The 24,637-nt window shown below is 34.4% G+C and overlaps 2 protein-coding genes across 2 annotated transcripts in view; one reads left to right on the top strand and one right to left on the bottom strand.

The window, feature by feature from the left end:
• Nucleotides 1–24,637, top strand: part of LOC140437569 (myrosinase 1-like) — a 370,048-nt gene that overhangs the window by 7,143 nt on the left and 338,268 nt on the right. The window lies entirely within an intron of this gene.
• Nucleotides 1–24,637, bottom strand: part of Trx2 (Thioredoxin 2) — a 45,964-nt gene that overhangs the window by 1,211 nt on the left and 20,116 nt on the right. Inside the window, exon 2 of the mRNA XM_072527169.1 lies at nt 7,201–7,344. Within this exon, the coding sequence (XP_072383270.1) occupies nt 7,201–7,344 (144 nt within the window). The remainder of the gene's footprint in view (nt 1–7,200; nt 7,345–24,637) is intronic.

Raw genomic sequence — 24,637 nt, 5'->3', positions numbered from 1 at the left:
CTAGTAGCGAAAAGAAACATCACGTCAAAATCGAATCCTACCGCATGAAACATTATTATTTTATTGAAAAATGAGAAAAATAAAGAATAAAAAATCAGAAGGCAATAAATCTCCAAGTTTACAATATAAGTCTCTTACAATGTGATAAATGTTTTAATAGACATTCCTCTTTCTTTCCGAAAAGCAAACAAAAGAAAACAAGGACACTTCGACCGATAATCTTGATTTTGGCAACCTTCCAACCAAACCGTTTTGTTAACATGGCTATGTAACAGTTGAGTCAAGGATGGTATAAAAACGCACAGAAAACCTTGAATATTTTTTTCTATACGACGGTAAACTACTCTCCGAGATGGAATAGTTTTATAACAATAAAATGACGTAATAAAATATCTGCTTCCACATTATTTAGCACGTAATAGATATATGTGATATTAATAAATAAAATACGATTATTTTACCAGTCAAGCCTTGAATTTACTTAATAAAATTTAACTGATAGGAACATTCGGTAAAATAGTATTCTTTTAACCTTTGGACTTCCAATTAGCATTGTAGAATCACTTATATGTGAAATTAAATATACTTTTCACTAAAAAAGGTAAAAGGTAAAACCTGGGAGAAATGGTATAAAGAGCTGTATAAGCTGTATAAGAACTTTATAAATATTAGACACCAAAGAACTACATATTAGTAGTTTCTTCTCTTTTTTATGTGCCATCTCCGCGACGGAGGTTGGCAATCATCATGGCTATTCTGATCAGCTGCTGCCGCTCTGAATAGTTCGCTTGATGTGCATCCGTTCCCTCAAGTTATACAACCATGAGATTCTTCTCCTTCCTACACTTTTTTTGCCCTAGATTTTCCCACGGTTCGTAGACTTACTACGGTTGCCTCTTCCGCCTAACCAATGAACATTAAGCCCGAAACTGTACTCTCGTGACGTAATTCTTCCCCTTCAACCAATCAACACTGCAATCGACCTGCCCTCTACATTCAGTTTCAATCGCGAATAAATGGGTTTTGTATTCTTGTGTACTCTGATGACGTAACTCAAGCATCCCCACCCCAGTCGGAAGAGGCAACCGTAGTAAGTCTACGAACCGTGGGATTTTCCCTTGTATAATTAATTGAAGTATGTTGTATATTTCATTACGCATAACATGCCCGGTTTTCCGGTTTACCTGCTGGTGAGCGCCATGTATATATCCGTCTCATAGGTATTTTAAAGAGCGTGTTTGTGATTATTAGAATTTGTTCTTGAAAGAATTGTATTAGACGATCTCCTCTATCGTTACGTTAGTTTCTATTAGAAACGCCTAATCGTCTTAATAAATTTTATGTATAAAATTTGAAAATAATAAGTTTTGCTACACTGCTAAATTATTGTCAACCTAATCTAGTATTCAAAATGTCCTCCGTTGTTAATTGGACAGTATCCTAAACGATGGTAAAATGCGTCTACTACAACGCTGCAGGAGCCCTTTTGTTGTAGTGAAGTCTCCTATGATTCTTGTTACCATTTTAATGGACACTTTATTTTCTTTATACAGAGCTTTTGTACCTTCTATGAGTTCCGTCTGTATTTCTAATTTGTATATTACCTCCCATAGTTCTGACTTTGGTACAGAGCCATACGCCTTTCTTAGGTCCACAAATGACAAATGTATATCTCTATTTTTTGCTTTTTTCTTTTCCAACAGTTGTTCCAGTGTGTATATGTGGCCTATGCATGATCTTCCTGCCGTGAAGCCTGCCTGATCCTCCCCGATTTTGCCCTTTAAAGCTTGCTCTATCTTTTCTCGCAGTATCTTCCCGTATAATATTCCTATTGATGATATTACGCTTATTATATTTTATCATCCGGTGTAATTTTTTTGAGTCGTACTTTATAAGCTCACGTGAGATGCCTCCAGGTCCCGGCGTTTTCTTATTTTTGATTGCTTTTATGGACGTTCTCATATCCCTATACGTTATTTCTATTTCTTGTTGTGTGGATCTTCTTCGTCTTCGCCTGTTTTCTTTTCCAATGAATTGTGGTCTTTGTTCTGTTAACAGTTCCTTGTAATAGTCCTTCCATTCTTTGTCCTGTATATTTCCCAATTTAATTTTTTCTTTTTAGTTTTGTTTCAATTCTCTCAGTACTTTCCATGACTCCTAAGTTCTTGTACCTCCTAAGTATGTTTCAATATTTAAGCAGGTTCTTTCCCATTCTTTATTCTTTTGTTATGTTATTTGTTTTTCACTTCTCTATCTTTTTCTCTATAGTTGCTTTTTTTCTTCAGTTTATTTGTTATAATCTCTCCAAGGGCTTCGAATGCTGCTTGTTTTATACTCGCCTTTATATGCTCGTATATTTCTTCGATGTTACCGTATCTGAATTCTATTAATTTTTGGTCTAGACGTTGTTTGTATAGTTCTCTTATTGATTGTTCTTGGAGTAGTTCTATATTGTATTGTTTTTCTCTTATAGTGTTCAATGGTTCTTCTGTAGAGGGGGGTCTTGTTAGGTTTCCAATTAATGCCCATTTTTGCTGTCAGTAGTTTATGGTCAGCTCCACATTCTGCTCCTCTTCTGACACTCACATCTTTTATCTTTATTGTGGTATCTTATTTGACTCTTACGTAGTATATTATTGATATCAGCTGTCGTGTTTCTTGCGTCCATGTATATTTATGAATATTTTTATGTCTGAGGAATCCGTTGGTGATTTTTAGGTTGTTTAGTTCGCATAATTCAATCAGGCGTTCACCGTAATCGTTTTGTTCATCCTCTCCAAATATCCCAGTTACTTTATCGTTTTCTTTCCTTCCGGTTCTGCCGTTAAGGTCTCCTGTTATAATGTTAAGATTTTGAGACAAGTCTCAGTTGCATGCGCGGTATCAAAGTTCATGACAGTGATACAAACGGCGACACCTTCTGATACTGATGCAGCGATACCGAGATAGACAAAAATACAATATGAGATTTGTATCGAGATATCGATACTTGCGACATGTATCGATACCTATCTCAACGTGAATGGGCCCCTCTTACGGAAACATTATCAACGCCCTCGTATTTTTTTTTTTTTTTTTTAGTTCTGCTACTCAGTGATATCGGCTCATTTGTTTCACCTTAATTTTTACGTCTTAATTAAAAACTACATATAAATTTTACGGCTTTTTATGAAAATTAACCATGGACATTGAATATAATCAGATATCAGTATTCGGTTATGAAGTTTAATTGCTTTGTTAGAAATAGGCTGACAGACTGTTTATAGCTCCTGCGTGTTCCGGTGTTTAAACCACGAATTTATTTAATTATGTAATGATTTTATCAAATATTTATTGTGGTTTGACGATTCTTTTCGCGATCTGTCGAATGAGCGCAAACGTATATTCTTGATCTAAAATAAAAATTGATGTCTCGTCGATCTCTTATGTTAAATTAATTTAATATAGCTAGTGCGCAGATCAGTAAAATTCCCAACTGCCAGATTCAATATTCACATCTGAAAATTTCTGCTTTTTATATGTAAAGTGCCACATACACTTCAGTCGTCAAAATGCCACTGAAAGATGCAAAAAAGTTACCACTTTTACCTACGGACATCCCCCTAACACTCCCCTCGTAAGGGGGAAAACGGATTTACCAAGAATCTGTATGCTGTGTGACAAAATATTTATTAACACTTTTTGTGTAGAATGAACCGTTCTTTCAGAAACAATGCTTGAAGCCATCGGCGATTTTGAATATCAGTTACGCGCGCGAAATCAATGTTAAATAAAATTGATATCAACTCGAGGTAAAAATTCGATATTTTTTTTAGTCAAGCAGTTTACCCTTATAAGCAGAGTATAAAACGACATTTTTTGGATATCTACCGCATCAAACCCGTTTTATTCAATTTTATATATTTTTTTCAAGTTCAAATGTATTTTTTTTTATTCTTTCAAGTGGGCCGAAAATTGTTATTAACAAATAACTTATAACAAAAAAACAATTTTTAGAATCGCTTCGAGTAAAATTTGTTTAGACGTATCTCATCGAATTAAATACTTTTTCTTTCTCAGTAATTTTTCGAAAAATGCTTCCTTTTCGAGTTATGCGAGTTGCAATTTTTTGTTGAAAAAATGCCTTAATTAGTGATTTTTAGGATTTGTTTGATACAAAACAACTAAATGAACTACAAGTACAAGTAAGAATATCTTGACAAGGACAAAAAAAAAGAGTCGGTATATTCCGTTTCTAAGCATGTTTTCTGCGAGACCGTTTTGCTACTACTATGGTTTGGAGTAGAAGGTAGATCTGTTACTATACCGTCGCATTCGACCCTTTGGACTGATTTTCATCTGCCCACGACTAGTGCTTCCTTTGACTGAGGACCACTCTCATCAAAGTTTGAATTGGTGCAGACATGAATTGGCAGCAGTGGCTGACAGAATGGCATAATGTAGCATTCAGCGATGAACCGCGATTTTGTTTAGTATGATGGTCGTAGGTTTGTAGGGCTATTGCCTATGGTAGCCGATCACCAATTGTGTTTATTCGAGGCAGTATGACAGCTGCGCGTTATGTTGATGCCATCTTTACAGCCTTATCTAGACGGCCACCGACACGTTCTTTTTCAGCAAGACAACGCGCATCCCTTATATTGCTCGTCGAACTATGAACTTTCTCAAAAAATCTGGCGCTAATGTTTTGCCGTGACCACTCAGTTCACCAGATTTAAATACTATCGAACATGTGTGAGATGTGATGGGAAGGAGACTATCCACTTTGCACCATCCTCCACATAATCTGGCACAGTTAAAACATTAAGTTAAAGTTGTTAAAGGAGATGCCACAAGGAGACATCGATCATCTCATTTTATCAATACTTAGACGTGTACAGGAGTACAGGAATCATTCCCAGAGATTGGCTGATGTCAACATTCATAACATTACCAAAAAAACCAAATGCAAAAGAATGCCAAGACCACCGGATAATAAGTTTAATGAGCCGTACGCTTAAAATATTTTTAAAAATTATACACCGGAGAATACACAAAAAACTTGAGCAGGACATAAGTGACACACATTTGGATTTAGAAATGCACTGGGAACGAGGGAAGCCCTTGTTCGCTGTAAATGTACTTGTGCAAAGGTGCATGGATGTTAATCAGCCAGTATATATGTGTTTCTTGGATTACAACAAAGCCTTCGATAAGGTCAGACATAACCGTCTTATCGAATTACTCGAAAAGAAAAACTTAGATATGAGAGACATCAGGATCATTAGAGCTATCTATTATAATCAGATCGCTGTGGTAAAAGAGAACAACGTCTTTTCAAATGAAATACAGATTGAGAGGGGCGTCAGGCAGGGCTGTGTCCTGTCTCCTACTTTGTTCAATATGTATTCAGAGGAAATAATCCAGGAAGCACTAGAAGAACTAACTATGGGAATAAAAGAAAATGGCCGACCAATCAATAATATACGGTTTGCCGACGACACTATTTTATTAGCGGAATGTCTTGAGGATTTACAACAAATGGTTGACAAAGTGGTAGAAGTCAGTGCAGAAAACGGACTGCCCCTAAACACAAAAAAGACAATTTATGGTAATTACAAAAGACCAACAGCGCCAAGAAAACAACAATACATGGAGAACAAATTAAAAAAGTTGAAAAATATAAATATCTGGGTACAATAATTAACGAAAATAATAAGTTCACAGAAGAGATTAAGGCAAGAATAGGACAAGCAAGAAATTTTTCCAACAAACTGAAAAAAGTACTCTGCAGCAGGGACATTTCAATTTCCTTAAAGATAAGACTTCTGAGATGCTACGTGTTCTCCGTATTATTTTATAGGTTGGAGGCTTGGACATTAAAGAAAGATGTTTCGGGCAGATTAGAAGCATTCGAGTTATGGGCCGACAGAAGGATATTAAGAATAAGTTGGGTGGATAGAGTCACGAATGTCGAGGTGTTGAGAAAAATGGGAAAAGATAAAGAGATTTTAAATACAATTAAAGTCAGAAAACTGCAATATCTGGGACATTTCATGAGGGGCGAGCGTTATAACTTGCTGCAATTAATAATACAAGGAAGAATACAGGGTAGAAGGAGTCGCGGAAGAAGACGCATCTCCTGGTAAAACAATTTGAGAGCTTGGTTTAACTGCACTTCTGCTGACCTCTTTAGAGCAGCGGTATCGAAAGTGCGAATTGTCATGATGGTTGCCAACCTTCTTAGAGGAGATGGCACATGAAGAAGAAGAAGGAGTGTATTCAGGTAAACGGTCGCTAAACACATTAATTTTTTTTATTTAATATTTTTTATTGTTTCATTCTTGTTGAGAACAGAGAGAGATGGAAACGGTTGAGCGAGGGAAGGCAGTGAATACTGTAGAATCCCTAAATATATATATATATATATATATATATATATATATATATATATATATATATATATATATATATATATATATATATATATATATATATATATATATATATCATTCTTGTTGTATCTACCATATTGCCAAAAAAATATCTTCAAGAAATTATTCCTTCTGGGTGTAATACTTCTAATGTCACTGAGTATATTTGAATATTTAAAAGCTCTAAAGCGGAGTGTACGTATGGAGTGTACTTTTGCCGAAATATGGAAGGAATATTTCCAGGCAATTTGATAATCTCGTGCATTTCTCCCAAGCCTTTTTCTATTTTAAATCCATCAGTTTACCAAAGAGTAACTTTTGTTGTTGATTATAAAAAAATCTGAATTTACTAACAATATAACAATTTAATTACATTAAAAATTATGCTTATCTCATGTAATGTGAATTATTTTTAAAATTTTAATCAAGTAGCGGCAATCGCTTCCATGATACGAATAATCTCTGTCAGTAAACATGTAAATAATATTTTATATATTAACTTCCTAAGTAATCAAATATATTGCAATTGTTAATTAAACAGTTCTCGTATTACTGATAATGATTGTAAAATTTTAGCAAATGCACGAAATGGATATTGTCATGGATGAATATAATGATGTCAATTATTCCGTTGATGTTATGGCACATTTTATCAAGTTTTCAATGTTATTTTTTATTCAATTTATCTTATTTAATATTTGATATTTTTATATTGACAGAACAATGACAGAATGATATTAAAAATATAGACATGCTTACATACTATATATTTAAATACTATACATACTTTGACGATAATGACGTTGGGGTATTCGACAGCTAATTCGTCCAATTTGGGGCTAATCATTTTACAAGGACCGCACCAGGCAGCCGAGAAGTCGAGAACTACCAAGTTGCCTCCAGCTTCGGTGAATTTAGCTTCCAAGTCATCCTAGAAACAAAAAAAAAAGAATAAGATAATAATAAAAGAAAATATAGCAAGATATTGGAACAACATTTTTAATTATTTAGCTATTTTAAATTCTAAAATAATGAATATATGTATAACCCCAACCAAATAAATTTATGATATAAATAAATTCCAATACTAAAAAATATACACTCGCGATCATAAAATCCGGGTCATCTTGAAAATTTCAAGTTTCTTAAATATTTTTGCCTCTGGTGAAGTAATAACCTTTTTTTTAGGGTAATGTATTTTTTATTTGTCATCAATGTTTGTTTTGAAAGAAAAAAAAAATGTTTTTTTATCGTTTTTATTGAAAAAAACAGAAAACAAATCAAATTGTTGATAAAACAGACATACGAAAAAAAAAAGGAAAATACAGAACGTGGTAAAAAATCAGTGAAATTTCAATGACCAATATCGTGTATTGCCTCCCCTTGCTCTAATAACCTCTTGCAGACGACGTGGCATACTCTCAATTTTTCTCCGGATTACATGTTGTGGTATGTTATTCCACTCTCTCACTAACAGATCCTTAAGCTCCTGTGCGTTGTTAGGAGGAGGTGTATGGGTTTGAATACGTTTTTTCAAATCGTCCCAGAGATGTTCGATGATCGTAATTCCAACTTCGTCCAAGTATTACATACTGATCCTGGCAACGTGCGGTCACACGTTGTCCTGCATAAAAACGGCGTTTTCTCCAAGCCTTGCCATGTTGGGCATAACATGTTCTTCCGGAATCTCCGTAATGTACCTTCGTGCAGTTAGGGACCCATTTTCGGTGAAGGGTAATTCTGTGTGGAAGTCGGAAGATATACCTCCCCAACCATGACTGAGCCTCCACCAAATGGCATTCTTGGAGCAATGCAAGCTTGTGAAAATCGTTCACCGGTTCTCCTCCAAACTCTTACACGTCCATCGGATCCAGTTAGGCAGAAACGGGATTCATCTGAGAATAACACTTTGCTACAATCATTAATTCCCCAATGCGCGTATTGTCGAGCAATAGCTAGTCGTGCAACTCAAGGCACCCGGCGAAGTTGCGGTCCTCTAGCCATTACCCGAGAAGATAGTCAAGAAGAACGAAGTCTTCTTGTGACTGTTGCAACACTAAAATTGCGATTTCGTACTTCCTCTAGACGATTTTGATGCATAACCGCAGTTGAGGTCCGGTTTCGTAAAGCCTGAAACACAAGGAAACGGTCATCTAGTGCCTTGGTCGTTCTTCTTCGTCCAGAGCCAGGTCGCCTGGTTAGCAAACTTGCCTCCTGAAAGCGTTGAAGCACTCGTTGAACCGTAGAAAGGCTTACGCCAACAGTTTTTGCGACTTGCCGTTGAGTGTGACCGTCTTCCACAAGTGCAACAATTTGTGCCGTTTCAATAAGTCAAAGGCATTTTTGTCAAAAAATAAACACTAATGGCACTAGTAAGCACTAATGGTGGTAATAATAAACGTTTGTCCGTTGCATTTGAACAGAAAGTCGAAGTACAAACGAGACATTTAAAACAAGCGGAGTTACAGGTAGCGTTCATTTTGGGAAGTGTGCACTTTACCGCAAAATCGGCACTATCGGAATTCTTTGTTACAAAGGAAACCGCAACAATTCTCAGAAACATGCATTAGTTTGTATTTGTGTTATTATTATTTACGATAAAGCTCGTTAAAAATGAAATATTGGTGATTTTCAAGGTGACCCGGATTTTATGATCGCGAGTGTATTATTAAATTTATTAAACTCTATCGGGTCTTCTCGTCCTTTAAAAATTTCAGCTTTTTAACTTAAAAATAAAATTCTTTTTAAATTAAATACAGTTTTTTTCTTTTTTCTTTCTACAGATTTCAAAATTAAAATTACTGTTTCTTAAATTGTGAAATTCAGTTGAACCCCAAACCCAACCCGATTGTAAAATTAAAATTACCATTCCTTAAACTAAAATCCAGTTGAACCCTAACTTATTTTGAGTTTTTGAAAAAAAAAAATTCTACAGTTGGACCAACGACTGATAATCTTGGTATATTCTTTAAATTGGTCTGATCCACGACTTCTTTTTTTCTACCTACGTCTCTTCTTTCATGTATCTTCCATTTCATTATCTACTGCAGCTGCTTATATTCCTCATGTCTCATTTTTATGTCTCAAAAATCACAATCTTTTATTATTTTCATTGTTGGGTTTCAAGTTGCGATCAGGTATTGCTTGTCTTACGCGTAGCATTCTGCGACATATCCAATATCGAGAGAGTATCTGGCAGAATGTTCATAAATCCAGTTCCTGCAATTTATTTTCTTCGTTTGCTCTTAGGAATGGTTGTGCTGGCATTTTAAATTATACCATCCAAAAATCGTTTACTTAATTGTTTGATTTAAATGGAAATATAGATATATTATTATATTATTATTACATTGCCACATAGCACTTACTGCGCAAGCCATCAATAAATAAAAATCCCTAACATAAACGTTGTTGAACAATAGTTACGACAGTCATCATCATTAAAAGCTATTTCATCCATTGTGGGACGCAAGTCTCCCTTCGGTGTGTCCATTAATTTCTCTTGTTTGTTGCATCTATTCGTGACCAGCTGTTCGTTGATGCCATCAGTCCATCTGGTTCGAGGTCTACCTATACTTTTCTCATTTGCTCTTTGTCGCCATTCAACAATTCGCTTTGTCCAACGGTTGTCTTTCATTCTTACTATGTGTCCTGCCCAGTTTCATTTTAAGATAGTAATATTTTGGATTATATCTATTACTTTTGATAGGTTTCTTATTTCTTCATTAGATATGCGCAATCGCTGAGCTTAATGTTGAGCATTCTCCGTTCCATAGTTCTCTGAGTCACTTAAAGTTTATGGACTATGTTGTTGCTAAAAGCCCATGTTTTAGTTCCATATGTCAGGACCGGTAATACATACTTTTCGAAAGTTTTGGCCTTTAAAATATTTGGTAACTTTGATTTGAAGCCTGCTTGTAATATTCAAAATGCTACCCATGCTAAGGAACATCTATAATAGCCTGTAAGTTAAGCTTTGACCGTTCGATTTTTTGTTCTGAGCATACATAGGACTTAACCTTGTCTATATTATTATTGTCAAGAGTTAAATGCTCAGTTATATCTACAGATTCGTTTATTAGATATTTAGTCTTTAGGTCTAATGACATTGCCTGCAATTCTTCTCTGTCTTTTGCTTATTTTATATTTGCAACATTATCGGCAAATCTCAGGTAGTTCAGGTTATCGTCACTCCTTTATATTCCCCTTCTAAAGTTCGAAACATATCTTCTAAGGCTAAAGTAAAAAGTTTGGGTGAGATTTAATCTCCTTGTCGTTTAAGGCAACTGCTTATTGTTGTTTAAGGCACTAATGATTACTATGGATTCGTGATGAATCTTCTTCTTCACGTGCCATATCAGAATCACCATTGCGAATCGTTCCTCGTTCTTCTGCCACATCGAATAATTATCCTACATTTGATATCTGAGTCCATTCGCGAATGTTTAACAAAGAAACCTGTTTTCTTACTACCCCTCTACGGCCTTCTATTGTACTTTTAAGGATCAGTTGTAGTGTTCTATATCGATTTTCCTTCGCTATATGCCAAGATAAGACATTTTCCGGAGTTTTAACACAATTTAACAATTCTCTATCTTTGTTGACCCTCCTTAGTACTTCCTCGTTAGTTTTTCTTGCTGTCCAAGGCATCTTCAGCATCCGTACATGAATCCACATTTGCAATGCTTCAATTCTGTTCATGCTTGATACTTTTATTGTCCACACTTCTGCTCCATACAAAAGTACAGTCCATATAAATATAGCACTTAACCATTCCTTGTTTTAGTTCGAAACTGAGATGATTATTGACAAGAAATGTATTCATTTTCATAAAATTAGTTTTGGTCATTGCTATTCTGCGTTTTACCTCTATGTCTGGATCTAGTTGGTCCGCTATGACAGTTCCCAAATATGTAATATTGCATTTCCTCTTTTCTATTTTTTTTCTTTAACAACGTAGTTGTTTTGTATTGCACTATTTACTAGTATTTCTCCTGTGTTACTCTTTCCTACTAATTCGTAGGGTCTATTAAAGTTTCATTTTCGTTTTTCCCTATTTTTGTATTGAAATCGCCCATTAAAAATACATACCTTGCTTTTTTTCTCATCACTGATTCATTAATTTCCTCGTAGGATTGCTCTACTTCCTCATCTTCGTGATCTTATGTCAGGGCATAGACCTCCATAATTTTCAAAGTAGGTATAACGTTGGTTAACTACAGTAATAACCGTTATGTAAAACAAACTTGTGAATTCTACACATATGATTCAGAAATTATATATGTATCAATCTAGTTACATATTATTTTTAAACATTTATTCTTAAAATACATTACTAACATTACGTAATTTTCCTTTTTATATCGTCTCCTTTTATATCGTCTAACCACATTCACCTCATACTAGTATCCTTAAACTAATTTTACGAATTTACATAAAGGAAAATTTATGGTTTGGAATTTTAGAATTGTGGTAAAGATTATCTACTTAACGATTTACACGAATTTAAGAAGGGAATACCAACATTTTTTTGACATATATACCAATAGTATAATTAAAAATTGAACTAAATGGCAATTACCATTTATCACGTATTTTTCAAGAATTTATTTATCTTTTTAATCATCAACCATTCTCTTTGCATTTATCCCTTATACGGAGACAACCCCTAATTACATTTCTGTATAAGTTTCTATCTTGGGTCATACCAATATCAATCCTCTTTACTGTCATCTCCTGTCTAAGCGTCTCCCACAGGTCTTCCTTTCCTACTCCTCCTAGTAACCTGCAAATCAGCAATTCTTTGTACTTGGTGATTAACGTCTCGACGTTCAATGCCCGAACCGACCATCAATTGGTGCCACATCTAGACTTATCCTAACATCTTCTTTCAATAGCCCTTGACTGTCCACTTCTCGATGGAAGCCGCCTCTTGGATTTCCATTTTAATTTGCCCTTACTACCTGATGTCATTGATTTCTTTTTCCGCCTTTTACCCCCTCTCTTATGTAACTTAGTCCTCCACTGTACGAGGCTTTTAGTCAATCTGGTATCATCTTGTCTGCCAACATGAATCACCACTTCAATGAAGCAGCGCGTTATATTACGCCCTTTACTTTTTTCTTCTACGTATTTCTTCATTGCTGACGCGATCTTTTAAAGCTATTCCCAGCATAAGTCGTTCCACTACATGCTGTATTACTCCCATTTTGTTAGCGACTTTTGTGGTCAACGTAATTATCTCTAGACCGTATGCCATCGCTGGAAGGATGCAAGAATTGAACACTTTTGTTTTGAGATTTACATCTCGTGTCTATCCTTGCTTTATCCATTGCTTCAAATACGACCCACAGTTCAACTGAAAGAAAGGCCTTGTGATAGAATTGTAACTGAATCAGAAATTGACTTCCTTGCATTTCTCTATCAATGTTAGAATGTTCAGAATATGTCCTCTAATATACTCATTCTTAATTTTATGATTTTTTGTCACTAAACTCATCCATCTTTCAGCTTTCAATTATACCACATGCATTCTTCGTTCCTATTTTTTTTAAATGCTTAACATCCAGTTCCGTACAATATAGAATATATTACATCTACAGAATCTTCATTCATTAGCTCAGTAGGCTCTGGAAGCTCAAAGTGTGAACCATCTGCGTAAGCCACAAGAGGCATATCCTCTTCGAGTGTAAGTCTGAAATTATAACCATATGAATTCAAAGACGTGAGTATTCATCACGAGCTGGCTTTGGATTTGTACCCATTTATAAACACCACTAAAAAAACGATAAAATTACGATAATTATTAGTTCTACTTTAAACATTTCTTAGAAATTACAAATGCATCTGCTAATACATTGAAGTGTTATTAGTTATGCGATGCGTTTTTGCAACAATTGCCATGACACAATTTTGAGGACTTCCTTAAAAGGAAGACCTAAATGTATCTGGCGCTGCTGCAAATTTTAATATTTAACACATTACTATTCCTAGAACTGTCTCATTAAACAAAGCGGCCAAATTTAGGTAATCGTGTCCTCCTCCGTATGAGTCACGGTTAAATTATTCAATTAATCGTAGAAAAGTATGTCACGAACGTTGAAATATATTTCCCGATCGACCGTAATATACTATTTACGTGATTATATTTTATTTATTCACATTAGAAAAACTGATGTGAAATGCTAAGAGGTTATAATCAGGAGGTTAGTGCCGGGAAAATCGTTATAATGAGCATCTATGTAAATGGAAATGTCCGGGATAGTAGGACGTGGAATGTTTCAATAAAAGAAAGATAACCTAAGAGTAAAAAAATTAAATAAATAAATTTTTGTTTTACATGGGTTGAATGTCATAAGAATTTCAGTTAGCGGCGATTTTCGGTACCTATCTGACCATTCCAAACGCATGCTAAAAATGTTTATAAATGTCTCTGTTCTGAACTTCCTAAATCTCAAAGTAATAATCCGACTATTGCTTGTTGTGCAGACAAGAGATTTTTTATCGAAACCCGGAATTTGTAGATGCAAAAATAAACACTAGATGAATTATTACTATACCAGTTTTCAAAGCAAAAACGTTGCACGTCACAATTTATATAAAGTGACATCACCATCAATTTCCAGAAAGTCAACCTTAGAGTTCAAATTTTCCTAACGCAGCTAATAATACGAAACCCATACGGAACTGCTCGATATCGATATTTTATAGGCGTCAACATGGTATATTAATCAGAAAAATGTAATCATCATTATATTGGAAATTTTAGAATTATATTGATTAACACTTTCACTGCCATGAGAAGCATAACAAACAACACACCTTCGACGATTACTGGAACCTACGTCTTCCAACAAATGACTGTCGTTAGGATTAGGGTTTTGTTGAATGGACTTTACTAGGCTTACTACAAGGTTCTCTTTGAATTTTGTTATAGTCATTTTCTCATTTAAAACTTCTTGGTGTAATATATACGAATTTACTAACGTAGTACCCACAAGCAGTTCAATTGCTAACTATCTATACCACTTTACTCCCTTTCTCAATGAGGTGTTGTATGTTTTCATTTGGTCAGACATATCGATGTATATTTTATGTTTATTGTAGTCAGTTACAACTTTTGGCTTTTGGCTGTCTTCTGTGAGTTCGGCAGTGTGTTTTGTACTTAGAGTATAAACATCGCGTTTGTCTTTCCATTTTTGAATCACCACTCCTGTATTACTTTCAGCTGCAACTGTTTGTCCTTTTTGCAATTCTGTATCAATTATATGTTTGGGATTTAATTTTCGGTTGATTCTTAGAGTTCCAACTAAATGAGTGTTTCTGTTCTGTAATTTATGGGCTAGAGAAATACTGGTGTAATAATTATCTGTATAAATTGTACCTCCCTTATCCAGTAGGTTATTAGACAAAGTCAGTACTACATTTTCATAGGACGATTGATTTGGTAGTTTATCCTTGCCACAATAAATTTGGAAGTTATAGGTGTATCCTTTTTCAATGCATAATTTGTACAGTTTTATACCAAATGTATGTCTTTTATTACTAATATATTGCCGAAAACTCAACCGTCCTCTAAATGGTATTAATGATTCGTCTATACATATATTCTCTTTGGGAACAACATGTTTTTGAAAATTTTTTATCAACAGGTTTGTCAAAGGAGAAATTTTTTGTAATTTATCATCTGTTACTATTTCGTTGTTATGAAAATGCCATGTCTTGAGTAATAATTGGAAACGGTTGCAAGGCATCAAATGTTTCATTTTATTATCGTACAGACTACTTTTAGACCAATAACTTTCAATTGTAGGAAAACGACATAAGCCCATCCAAATCAAGATCCCAATAAAACATTTTATTTCCTCAACATTTGTATCACGCCATTCAGAAATTCTGGCATGGGGTAATTTTACAGTACTTTTTAGCTGATTTGCATACCTGCTTGTTTCCGTCACCATTATTTCCAATACCTCGTCAGTAAGAAATAACTCATAAAAATTTAAAGGAACTTTATCAAAATAATCACCGTGTAGTTCTGCTTTTACACCAACATCTATTTCAGTGAAATCAAATAATTTCATATACTGTCCACTCACGTCTTTCCACGATAAATTCGCACTATTATCAATGTGTTCACTTTCTTTATCCTCATCTTCACTTTCTTCTAAATTGTTTTCAATAACATTATTTATTGTTTCCATTACACTATCAGATATATTTCTTGATGTGCCAGAAGTACTTGGTTGATTTATTAATTTTACTTTTTTTTTAATTGGTTCATTATCTAAAGAACTATCAGAATTACTAGGGAGAAACTCATCATCAGAATCTTCAAATGGTTCATTATCTTCATCTGAAAGATTTACACAAAATACTCAGAGAAATCGACTAACACCTACGGGCTAACGCTTGGAAATGAATAATATCCATTTATAGCGAAATTTGCGAAATTGCATTTTTGCAAGAAATGACTCATCTTGTGGGAATGGGCATAAAATTGTAATAAACGATATTAGATAACAAGACCGCCTGAATTATATGGACTTGTTTTTGTGTGAATCGGCATATGATGCGCACGGCTGTAATAAACGATATCAGCCAACAAGGCCGCGTGAATCATATGGTGATTCTCATCTCTAACAAACGCAAATTAACGTTTTTTTGAAAAGAAACGTGTAAATATATGCTTAGTTTTTAATTGTGTGTGTATATAGAGGGGAAAATATTTACGGCCAGAAGGACCCTCTTTTTCTCACTATGGTGGCAGTGTAAGTGTTAAATAACAAAAAACATATGTTACTATTAATATAAATTTTATGAAATAACTCTTTTAAGTCTAATATTCCACAAAATAATAATTTTAATTAAATAGATTAGACAATTGTACGCAACTAATACGGAAATAATTCAAATTTTAATGACAGTTCAGCGTGTGGCAAAACTGTTTAAAATGTTGCCGCTTTTTTAGAGTGAGAATTTTGTATATGTTTTGATTTCTTACACAATTTGATCATAATATATTATATATTAATAAATTGTATTTATAAATGCATATTAAATATAGATTAATAGCTTTAAAAACTAATTATTGTTGTGTATTATGATTGTGCTATGCCAAAACAACTAAATAGTGTGTAAAAAGCTTTCAAATAAGATAGATTATTTTGAACAAGAAAAAATGGCGCGACGTTTTTACTACTAATGCTCTAAAAGAGGTAAGTTTAAAATTTAGAATATATAATTTTGTATTAAAATGTTTTCTTAAGTATTTTAGTGTGTTGCAGTAATCTTAAAACTAAGTGTATTTACTGTTAATATAGTAGTTTGACAAATAGTTGACATGTTAAAAATTTCTCACTCATTAACTATTCAGATGTTTTGGCAACGCTGTGGGGTTCTGATGTCGTAAATCTTAAATGACGTGCATCATTTTTATATGAAACATTCTATATTACATTAGCATTAGTTTCTAAGTATTCTCAACGATGTTTTCTATCTATAATACTTTTTCCTGCTAGCTTTTTACTAAATGGTGTATGCAATATTTTACGTTCTCTGACCAAAAGCATTTTTCCTTAATAATAAGTCAATTTTTCCTTATCTGAAAGTTTAATTATTTACTTTTGAATTTTAGAACTATCTGATACCTTTGAGTTGAAGGAACTCAACGTCTAAGACACTCCCACAAAAATACTTTTCCGATATGAAGATATTTTATCTAATTCATTAATTTGATAATAAATTTTAAGAAACGAATCCAGTTACCCTCGTAAATATACCCATTAGAACCGATACAAGCCAGTTTCAATTAGAACAAACCACCTAAAAATCAAAATATTTATCAAAGACATGCAATCCCACATAAAGTGGCACTAATTACTTTCTAGTGTTAATAATAAACATGAGTAATGACATCTAACCACGAACATACCACAAATGGTAGTGTTGTAATACATTTTAGTAGTTACGTCAATTAGAACTGGAAAAAATAATTGTCAAACATATGTTTAAAGGGACCAGTTATGAATTATTTACGATATTTCAGTGATAAAAAGAATTAACCAGTTTTTCTTTTTCAGTATTACTTTTCAGTATTACTTTCGGCAGCTTGGTCATTGCAGTTTCTGTACTGATATGAACATAAATTATAGATCGTTCCAGAATGATTATTTGTCCAATAAAAGTAATAGTTTATTTTACTGTCGAATTTAACATTTAGACAAGACTTGAAAAAACAAATAAATCAAAAAATCTAAACACATTAGGCGAAAGCCGTCAAAGACATTGTAGCTATTTTGATGGCGAAATGTAATTAAGAAATCTGATCCACCATAGGGATAAGTTCAAAACTGATAATGATCATATTTCCGCATTTTCTAGTACGATTGTATATTATCATTGTTTACAATTATTTTTTTGAAATAGTACCGCAAACTACAAATGCGGCGAATTTTCGTTGCACATCTTTTAAAATAACGTTTATCGGAATTATACAATAAAAAGCGGTAATGAAACCATAATGAGCGTAATTCCATCAGAATAACAACTAACAAAAACGAGTCCTTAGCAGTAATTAACACTTAGCCAATACGCCACTGAAAGAATTCCGATCTTCCAATCGTTTCGGCGATGTGATAAGTCCGGTGACCCGACAGGAAATTACATCCTTCGCGCAACCGTCTGCAACCTTATCATAATTAACTTTTCCACCATTCTATTGTAATTATTCTGTTCTACCATTCTGCTTCTGTTTCTTCTTCTTTAGATGCTCTCTTCTTATTACAGGATGGTATTTGAAAAATCGTTCTTCATTAAATATGAACAACGTACGCTATAACTGCAAGTACCTAATTCAATAGAATTGTAAAATATGAATCCAAAAAGGCTTGTAAGTCACTATTCATCATCACCATCTTGGTGCTACAGCCCAGTAGCGCACCTAGAATTTGCCTCTGGGGGGGGTTTTGGTTGGTCAGCAAAATTTTTTTTATGATGTTACCTCCATTTTGAGTCCTTAAAATGTGTAAGTAGCAGTGTCGGAATAAGGTCCTGGGGGGGGTTTTAACCCCCAAAACCCCCCCCCCTCGGTGCGCCACTGCACAGCCCTTAGAGGGCCTCGACCTTCTCAAGCTTTTTACGCCATTCTGTTCTGTTCTTTGCTTGCATTTTCCAGTTGCCGACTCCGATCTTCCGGCATCTTGTGTTACCCCATCCATCCACCTCAGCTTTGGTCTACCCCGTCGTCTTCTCATTCCCACGGGTTGCGCTGTTAGAATCTTTTTTATTATGTTCGATTCAGGGGCCCGGGCTACATATCCTGCCCACTGCAGGCGGTTTCGCTTAATTATAGTGGTAATATCTTTACCACCAAACGTATGCTTGTAGATATTCTGCAGTTCAAAGTTATATCTACGCCTCCATATTCCGTTCTCACAGACCGCTCTGAATATCTTGCTTAGCACCTTTCTTTCAAAAATCGATAGAGCGGATTCATCTGTTTTAGTTAGCGTCCATGCCTCTGATCCATATATGAGAACGGGGACTATCAGTGTTCTATACAGCCTTATACGAGTTTTTTGAGACGTTTGTTAGCTAAGTACTTTGATAGACCAAGATAACACCTGTTTGCAATTATTATTCGCCTTTTTATTTCCTCAGATGTGTTATTATTGGGGTTAAACGATGTCCCTAGATATATGAACTCTTTGACTGCTTCGAAGTTTTGGTCATTGATGATTAAATCTGCGTCAACATTTCCAGCTCTTGTGTTTGTGTTAGTCGCCATGAATTTGGTTTTATTTTGATTTATATGTAACCCCATTCGTTCTGCTGCTGCTGCTACTAGCTCGGTTAGGATTTCCGCAGTTCTCGCCCTGGTTCTTGTTATAATGTCCACGTCGTCTGCATATGCTAGAATTTGGGCTGATCTATTAAATATTGTTTGTTCCCCTGCTATCTAAATTAGCGTCTCGTACAACTTTTCCTAAGGCGACATTAAAAAGCTGACACGCCAGCGCATCTCCCTGCCTTAACCCCCTATGTATTTCAAATGGGGTTGCCGAGTCGTTTTGAATTTTTAATGCTGATAGCATCTTCGTCATTGTCACTTTTATCAAATATATGAGTTTTTTGGAATTCCTAACTCATTCATAGCGTTGTAAAGACTTGGTCTTAAGACACCGCTTTAAAATCGACATATGACAGTGTCTTAAGACCAAGTCTTTACAACGCTATGAATGAGTTAGGAATATTAGGGAAAATATAACTCTCTGTCGTGCGGTTCTTAGTAATAAAAATGCATTCCCATTTCAGTTTCTTGGATTGGATTTCCAATTAGAGTTTCAGTGTTCTCCTAAAGGCGTTTTGAGGTTTCTTCTCTCGTCAGGAAGACTAGTGAGTTAAAATGAAGTGCTGTTTCTCTTGGGTAAACTATGAATTCAAGCTTACTGGAAGATATTGAACTATGTTAGGACTAACCTTGTATTCCGACAATACATCTACAGTTTACATGACACATAAACAGACAAATTAAAGTAGACGATTCCATTTCTTTTAAATTAGACCATCATTCATCTACACATGTTTCATTTGAAGCATTTTCTTCTTTACGAATCGCCTTTACCTGCATTATAAGGATGTATCTTGGCTGTAAACTGATTTTGTTTACAACCCTGTAATTTTCAAAATAGTATATTTCCCTTTGTTCCTAACTGTACTCCACTCTGTATGCCAAGATGCCCTGTTCATTCCATCAATAAACTCTAACGGTACTTACTAAACCCCGTTAAAAATGACCTGTTCCGGATATCGGCGACCGACGGTCCCAAGAATCCAAGAAAAACCCTTGGCTGTCTGTTAGAAACTCTCGCAGAAGAAACATGGTGCTAATAACAAAATTTGTGATTCGATTCTCAGAGCGTGTCTCTCAAGTGTTTAGCAATAAGAAAATTTGTCTCCGCGATTGTGAAACTAATAAATTTGTGTAACCACGTATATTACGAGATACGACGGCGAGCAGAGCAGTCAACAAAACCATGATAGCCTTGATGATCGCCAACATCCGGACCGGATAAGGCACTGAAGAAGAAGAAGAAGTTACTAGTGTTCTTTACGTACCATAGAAAAATAATACAGTCCACTTAAAAACCCAAAGAATACCGGCGGTATAAGTTAGTTGAAGATTGAAAGCACGTGGAATCACACATAATTCCACCTCAAACGCCGGTAGTTTTCTCCATATCTCTCTCCGTCCGGTAAACCTGTCCTAGAAAATATATTCTACCTATTCTAGTAACGCTTAGGAATTGTTTATCGGTTGTCATAGTTTGTGATACCCTTTCATTCGTTCTACCTATCTATCATATTACATTTCGAAAAACTCCAGTAGTCTCGAAATTAACAGAACTGGATACTTGTTTACTGATGCCATCACTGTCTGGCTTATGCCGCTGATATTGACCAGAAATAAGAACGAGCTGATTAGAGTGTTAAAATAACTAGTCGAATTAGCAGTGAATGTATATCAGGGAATCAAAAGAAAGTAAGAGAACATAGGCATTATTATAGGTTAGTCAGAAGACTAGACAAGTACAAAGTAGAAAATTCAAAAGAAATAGAATACAATAATATTAAGAGCAACGCTGCTATATCGTTTCGAAACATATAATGTACAAAAAAAAATCGAAACAAAAGATACATAAGAGAAGGAAAGAAGGTCAAGAAGTAAGTGAAAAAGAGCGACTTTAATGGCTGGATCACCTAGATCAAATGGAATGGCCAATATTAATAAAAGGGATAATATTGAAACACTAAAAAAAAAAAAGAAAGAAAAATGAGTGGACTAAGAAATGAAGCGTTTATGCAAGAAGTCAAAGACAGACAAAAAACAAGAATTGTGAAACAATAACCAAGAAAATAGAAGAAGATCCAGTGATCGACAGAAAAAAGCGGAAGTCACATATGATTATAGGCCTACATGCATGGCCCCAAAAAAAAAACAGCAGATGTTTATTATTTATCTAATTACACAATACATACTTTTAAAAATAAGGAACAATTAATTTTAAGCTTAACACTTTTAGATAAGTTGTCGTCAATATCGGTCCACGATTAGGAAATTTTTATCAAAATCAATATAAAATTATTCTTGTTTTTCAACACTTCTGTAATGTATGTCGCATTGAAAATATTGACTAGATTTTTAAAATCTAGAACAAACTGACCTATTTTTAAAGATCATTTATATAGCGCAAGAAATATTTTTCATCACGCGACGTTGAGTTTTCAGCGTTTTGTATGCGTTTATCGCAGTTGATTACAAGATAAGAGAATGTATGATCGTGTTTCTGACATAACAAAAGCATTAAAACATCCATTATTAATTAGATAGTCAATATCTTTCATTTTAATTAACTCTTCAATCGACAGTGGAAATAATAACGATTTAGAAAGGATATTTGAATAGATAAAAGTGATATTTACAATAATAAAAAAAATGTTTTATTTTGTCTCAATGCGGTTTAATTGTATCGAAATAAAAAAAAATTGTTTTCTGCAATATGTCTTTCCACCCGAGAATGAGTGTAGACAAAGCATCAGATACATACAAACTGATGATAAAACTGATTTTTAAATAAATTACAAGTACAAAAGATTTTGAAAATCAAACTTTTTACAGGTGAAAGTACATACATTATACTACTGGGAAAAATTTTTTCGCTTTTTTTCAAAATAGTAGCTCTGAAAATGGTTGCCCAAACTCATCCAATTTGTTTTTGGGTGTTATTATTTCTTGGAAACGAACCATCCGAAAACAAAAAACTAAATGGTTTCATATTCTGTATCGAATTGGCAATAGTCGGTGCTACAATGAACCATTTTCACCGAATAAAAAAACCAAATGGCGGACTTAAATTTGGGACTTGAAAAGGCGCAAAGAAAAGAGAAGATATTTGCACATTGCAAATATGTGCAAACAGATAATGGCTTAAAAATAAACGAAATTCATACAATCTGGGTGCAATTTTTATTTCCAAATTTTACTTTTGTAAACCAAATATTTGTTTAGGTTAAAAAGATAATATACTTTTATCTTAACTTCAACATTTGTTTTTGTTTGCAATTATTAACAAAATACATCACGATGGATTATAATAATAAATCAATTAACCAATAAATAAATCAAAGGGTTTCATAAAACAAAATTTACAAATACATGTGTGTTCATAATGAATTACGAAAGAAGGAAAACACTGATATGACAATCCTTTAAAATAGATCCTTTAAGATAAATCGATGAAAAGATACTGAGAATTGAATGTGGTTTACTGATAAACGGACTATATTTAATTAGGAAATGCATCATATTACAACGGAGTTTTTTTCTTCCTCTGCACTAACATGTCTTATAACTTTGTGCCAATTGTCAGACGGAATTTTTTAATGTGTCATGACCAATACTAAATGTGGTATTGTCTCCTGCGGCATTAGTGTTGTATCAATCGCGATTGATTCGTTCGTTTTGATGCAATCACTTAAAGTATTGTTACGATAAATATGACTCATAGCCTAAGCTGTCAACATATTTTTCTAACAAGTATTTTTAGTAGGTAATATCCACGGGTCCCCTTCGCTAAAACTTGTCTGGCTTCCATGGCATTCGAGAAGGTCAGGAAGGGTCACGCCGATTCTAGGGAACTCCAGGTAAGGGTTATTAAATATATATAGAGAACTTTTTATTGTAAACAATTAATCTAAAAAGAATAATTGTATCGAGTCGAGTTTGAATTGTAACGCGGGTAAATAAATTCTATAAATTAGAATAGTGTCAATGGAAAATAAATTAAAAATTTATAACACAGTTCAGTATTGAACGACCGAATCCCGCTAGTTCATAACGATCCAATCTTACGGTGACAAAAATCTATTGATCGACGCCGACGGCGCCGATACAGATCGAACCAAAACAAAATCCCTGAGCCAATACTCTCATTACTTTCGGCCCTCGGTCGTTCTTCACTTGCGACGAAGATCGATATATGCCATGATACTCAATACTAATTGTGTATAAGGCAGGTGACTTGGGCTACAAACCGGGAGTATTGGAGTTGGAAAATATTCTATCGGCCCAAGCGATTACTTTCGCTTGTGTTAATAGTTATTAGGTAGTTAAAAAAGTTAAGTAATTAAATCTGAACCCTACTCGGACTAACATAAAACGTCTGAAGATCAATGAAGGTGAAGACAAATATAAAATACGGTAAGAAATGTCTCGGTTTTCAGTCGATTCAGCTCAATCAATCCGTTACTTGATATTTGTTTTAAACGGCAACGAAAAGTATTGAAACAGGACTCTGCTCTCTGTCACAAGTCAAAGCAAATGATTTGGCCAGACCTTAAACCCATTGCATGGACGCTAACTAAAACAGATGAATCCGCTTTATCGATTTTTGAAAGAAAGGTGCTACGCAAGATATTCGGAGCGGTCTGTGAGAACGGAATATGGAGGCGTAGATATAACTTTGAACTGCAGAATATCTACAAGCATACGTTTGGTGGTAAAGATATTACACTATAATTAAGCGAAAACCGCCTGCAGTGGGCAGGACATGTAGCCCGGGTCCCTGAATCGAACACGATAATAAAGATTCTAACAGCGCATCCCGTGGGAATGAGAAGACGTGGTAGACCAAAGCTGAGGTGGATGGACGGGGTAACACAAGATGCCGAGAAGATCGGAGTCGGCAACTGGAACTCTAAGGGCTGTAGCACCAAGATGATGATGATTAAACCCATTGAAAATTTGTGGGCCATTTGCAAAGCTATACTGCGCAAAAGCGACTGTACTACAAAAATAAAAATGATAGAAGCGGTCATTCAAGTTTGGTTTTGAGATAAAAGTATATTTGAGAACTGTCATAAGCTAGAAAAATCTGTCCCAAAATGCGTAAAAGCAGTAATTGCAGCCAAAGGGGAACATATTTCCTACTAAATGATTTAAGTTCTCTTAAAATATAATTTTTTTTCCAAATATACTGTTTTTTCGTTAATTTGCACAGTACTGTACTTCACCATGGCAGTGGAATTATCTTAGTTATGAATACTTTAAATATAAAGCGTTAAAATCGGGGAGTTTTTAAAAAACATTTCGAAAATAGATTCATATTGGAATTTTTGTTTATCATGTAGTTATTAATTAAGTGTCGGCGGTAAATGATTAATGG

Source organism: Diabrotica undecimpunctata, chromosome 3 (assembly GCF_040954645.1).
Source record: "Diabrotica undecimpunctata isolate CICGRU chromosome 3, icDiaUnde3, whole genome shotgun sequence".
In the NCBI taxonomy this organism is placed as follows: domain Eukaryota; kingdom Metazoa; phylum Arthropoda; class Insecta; order Coleoptera; family Chrysomelidae; genus Diabrotica; species Diabrotica undecimpunctata.
Note: the sequence above shows the minus strand (reverse complement) of the source record. Positions and strands in the feature narration are given on the sequence as shown.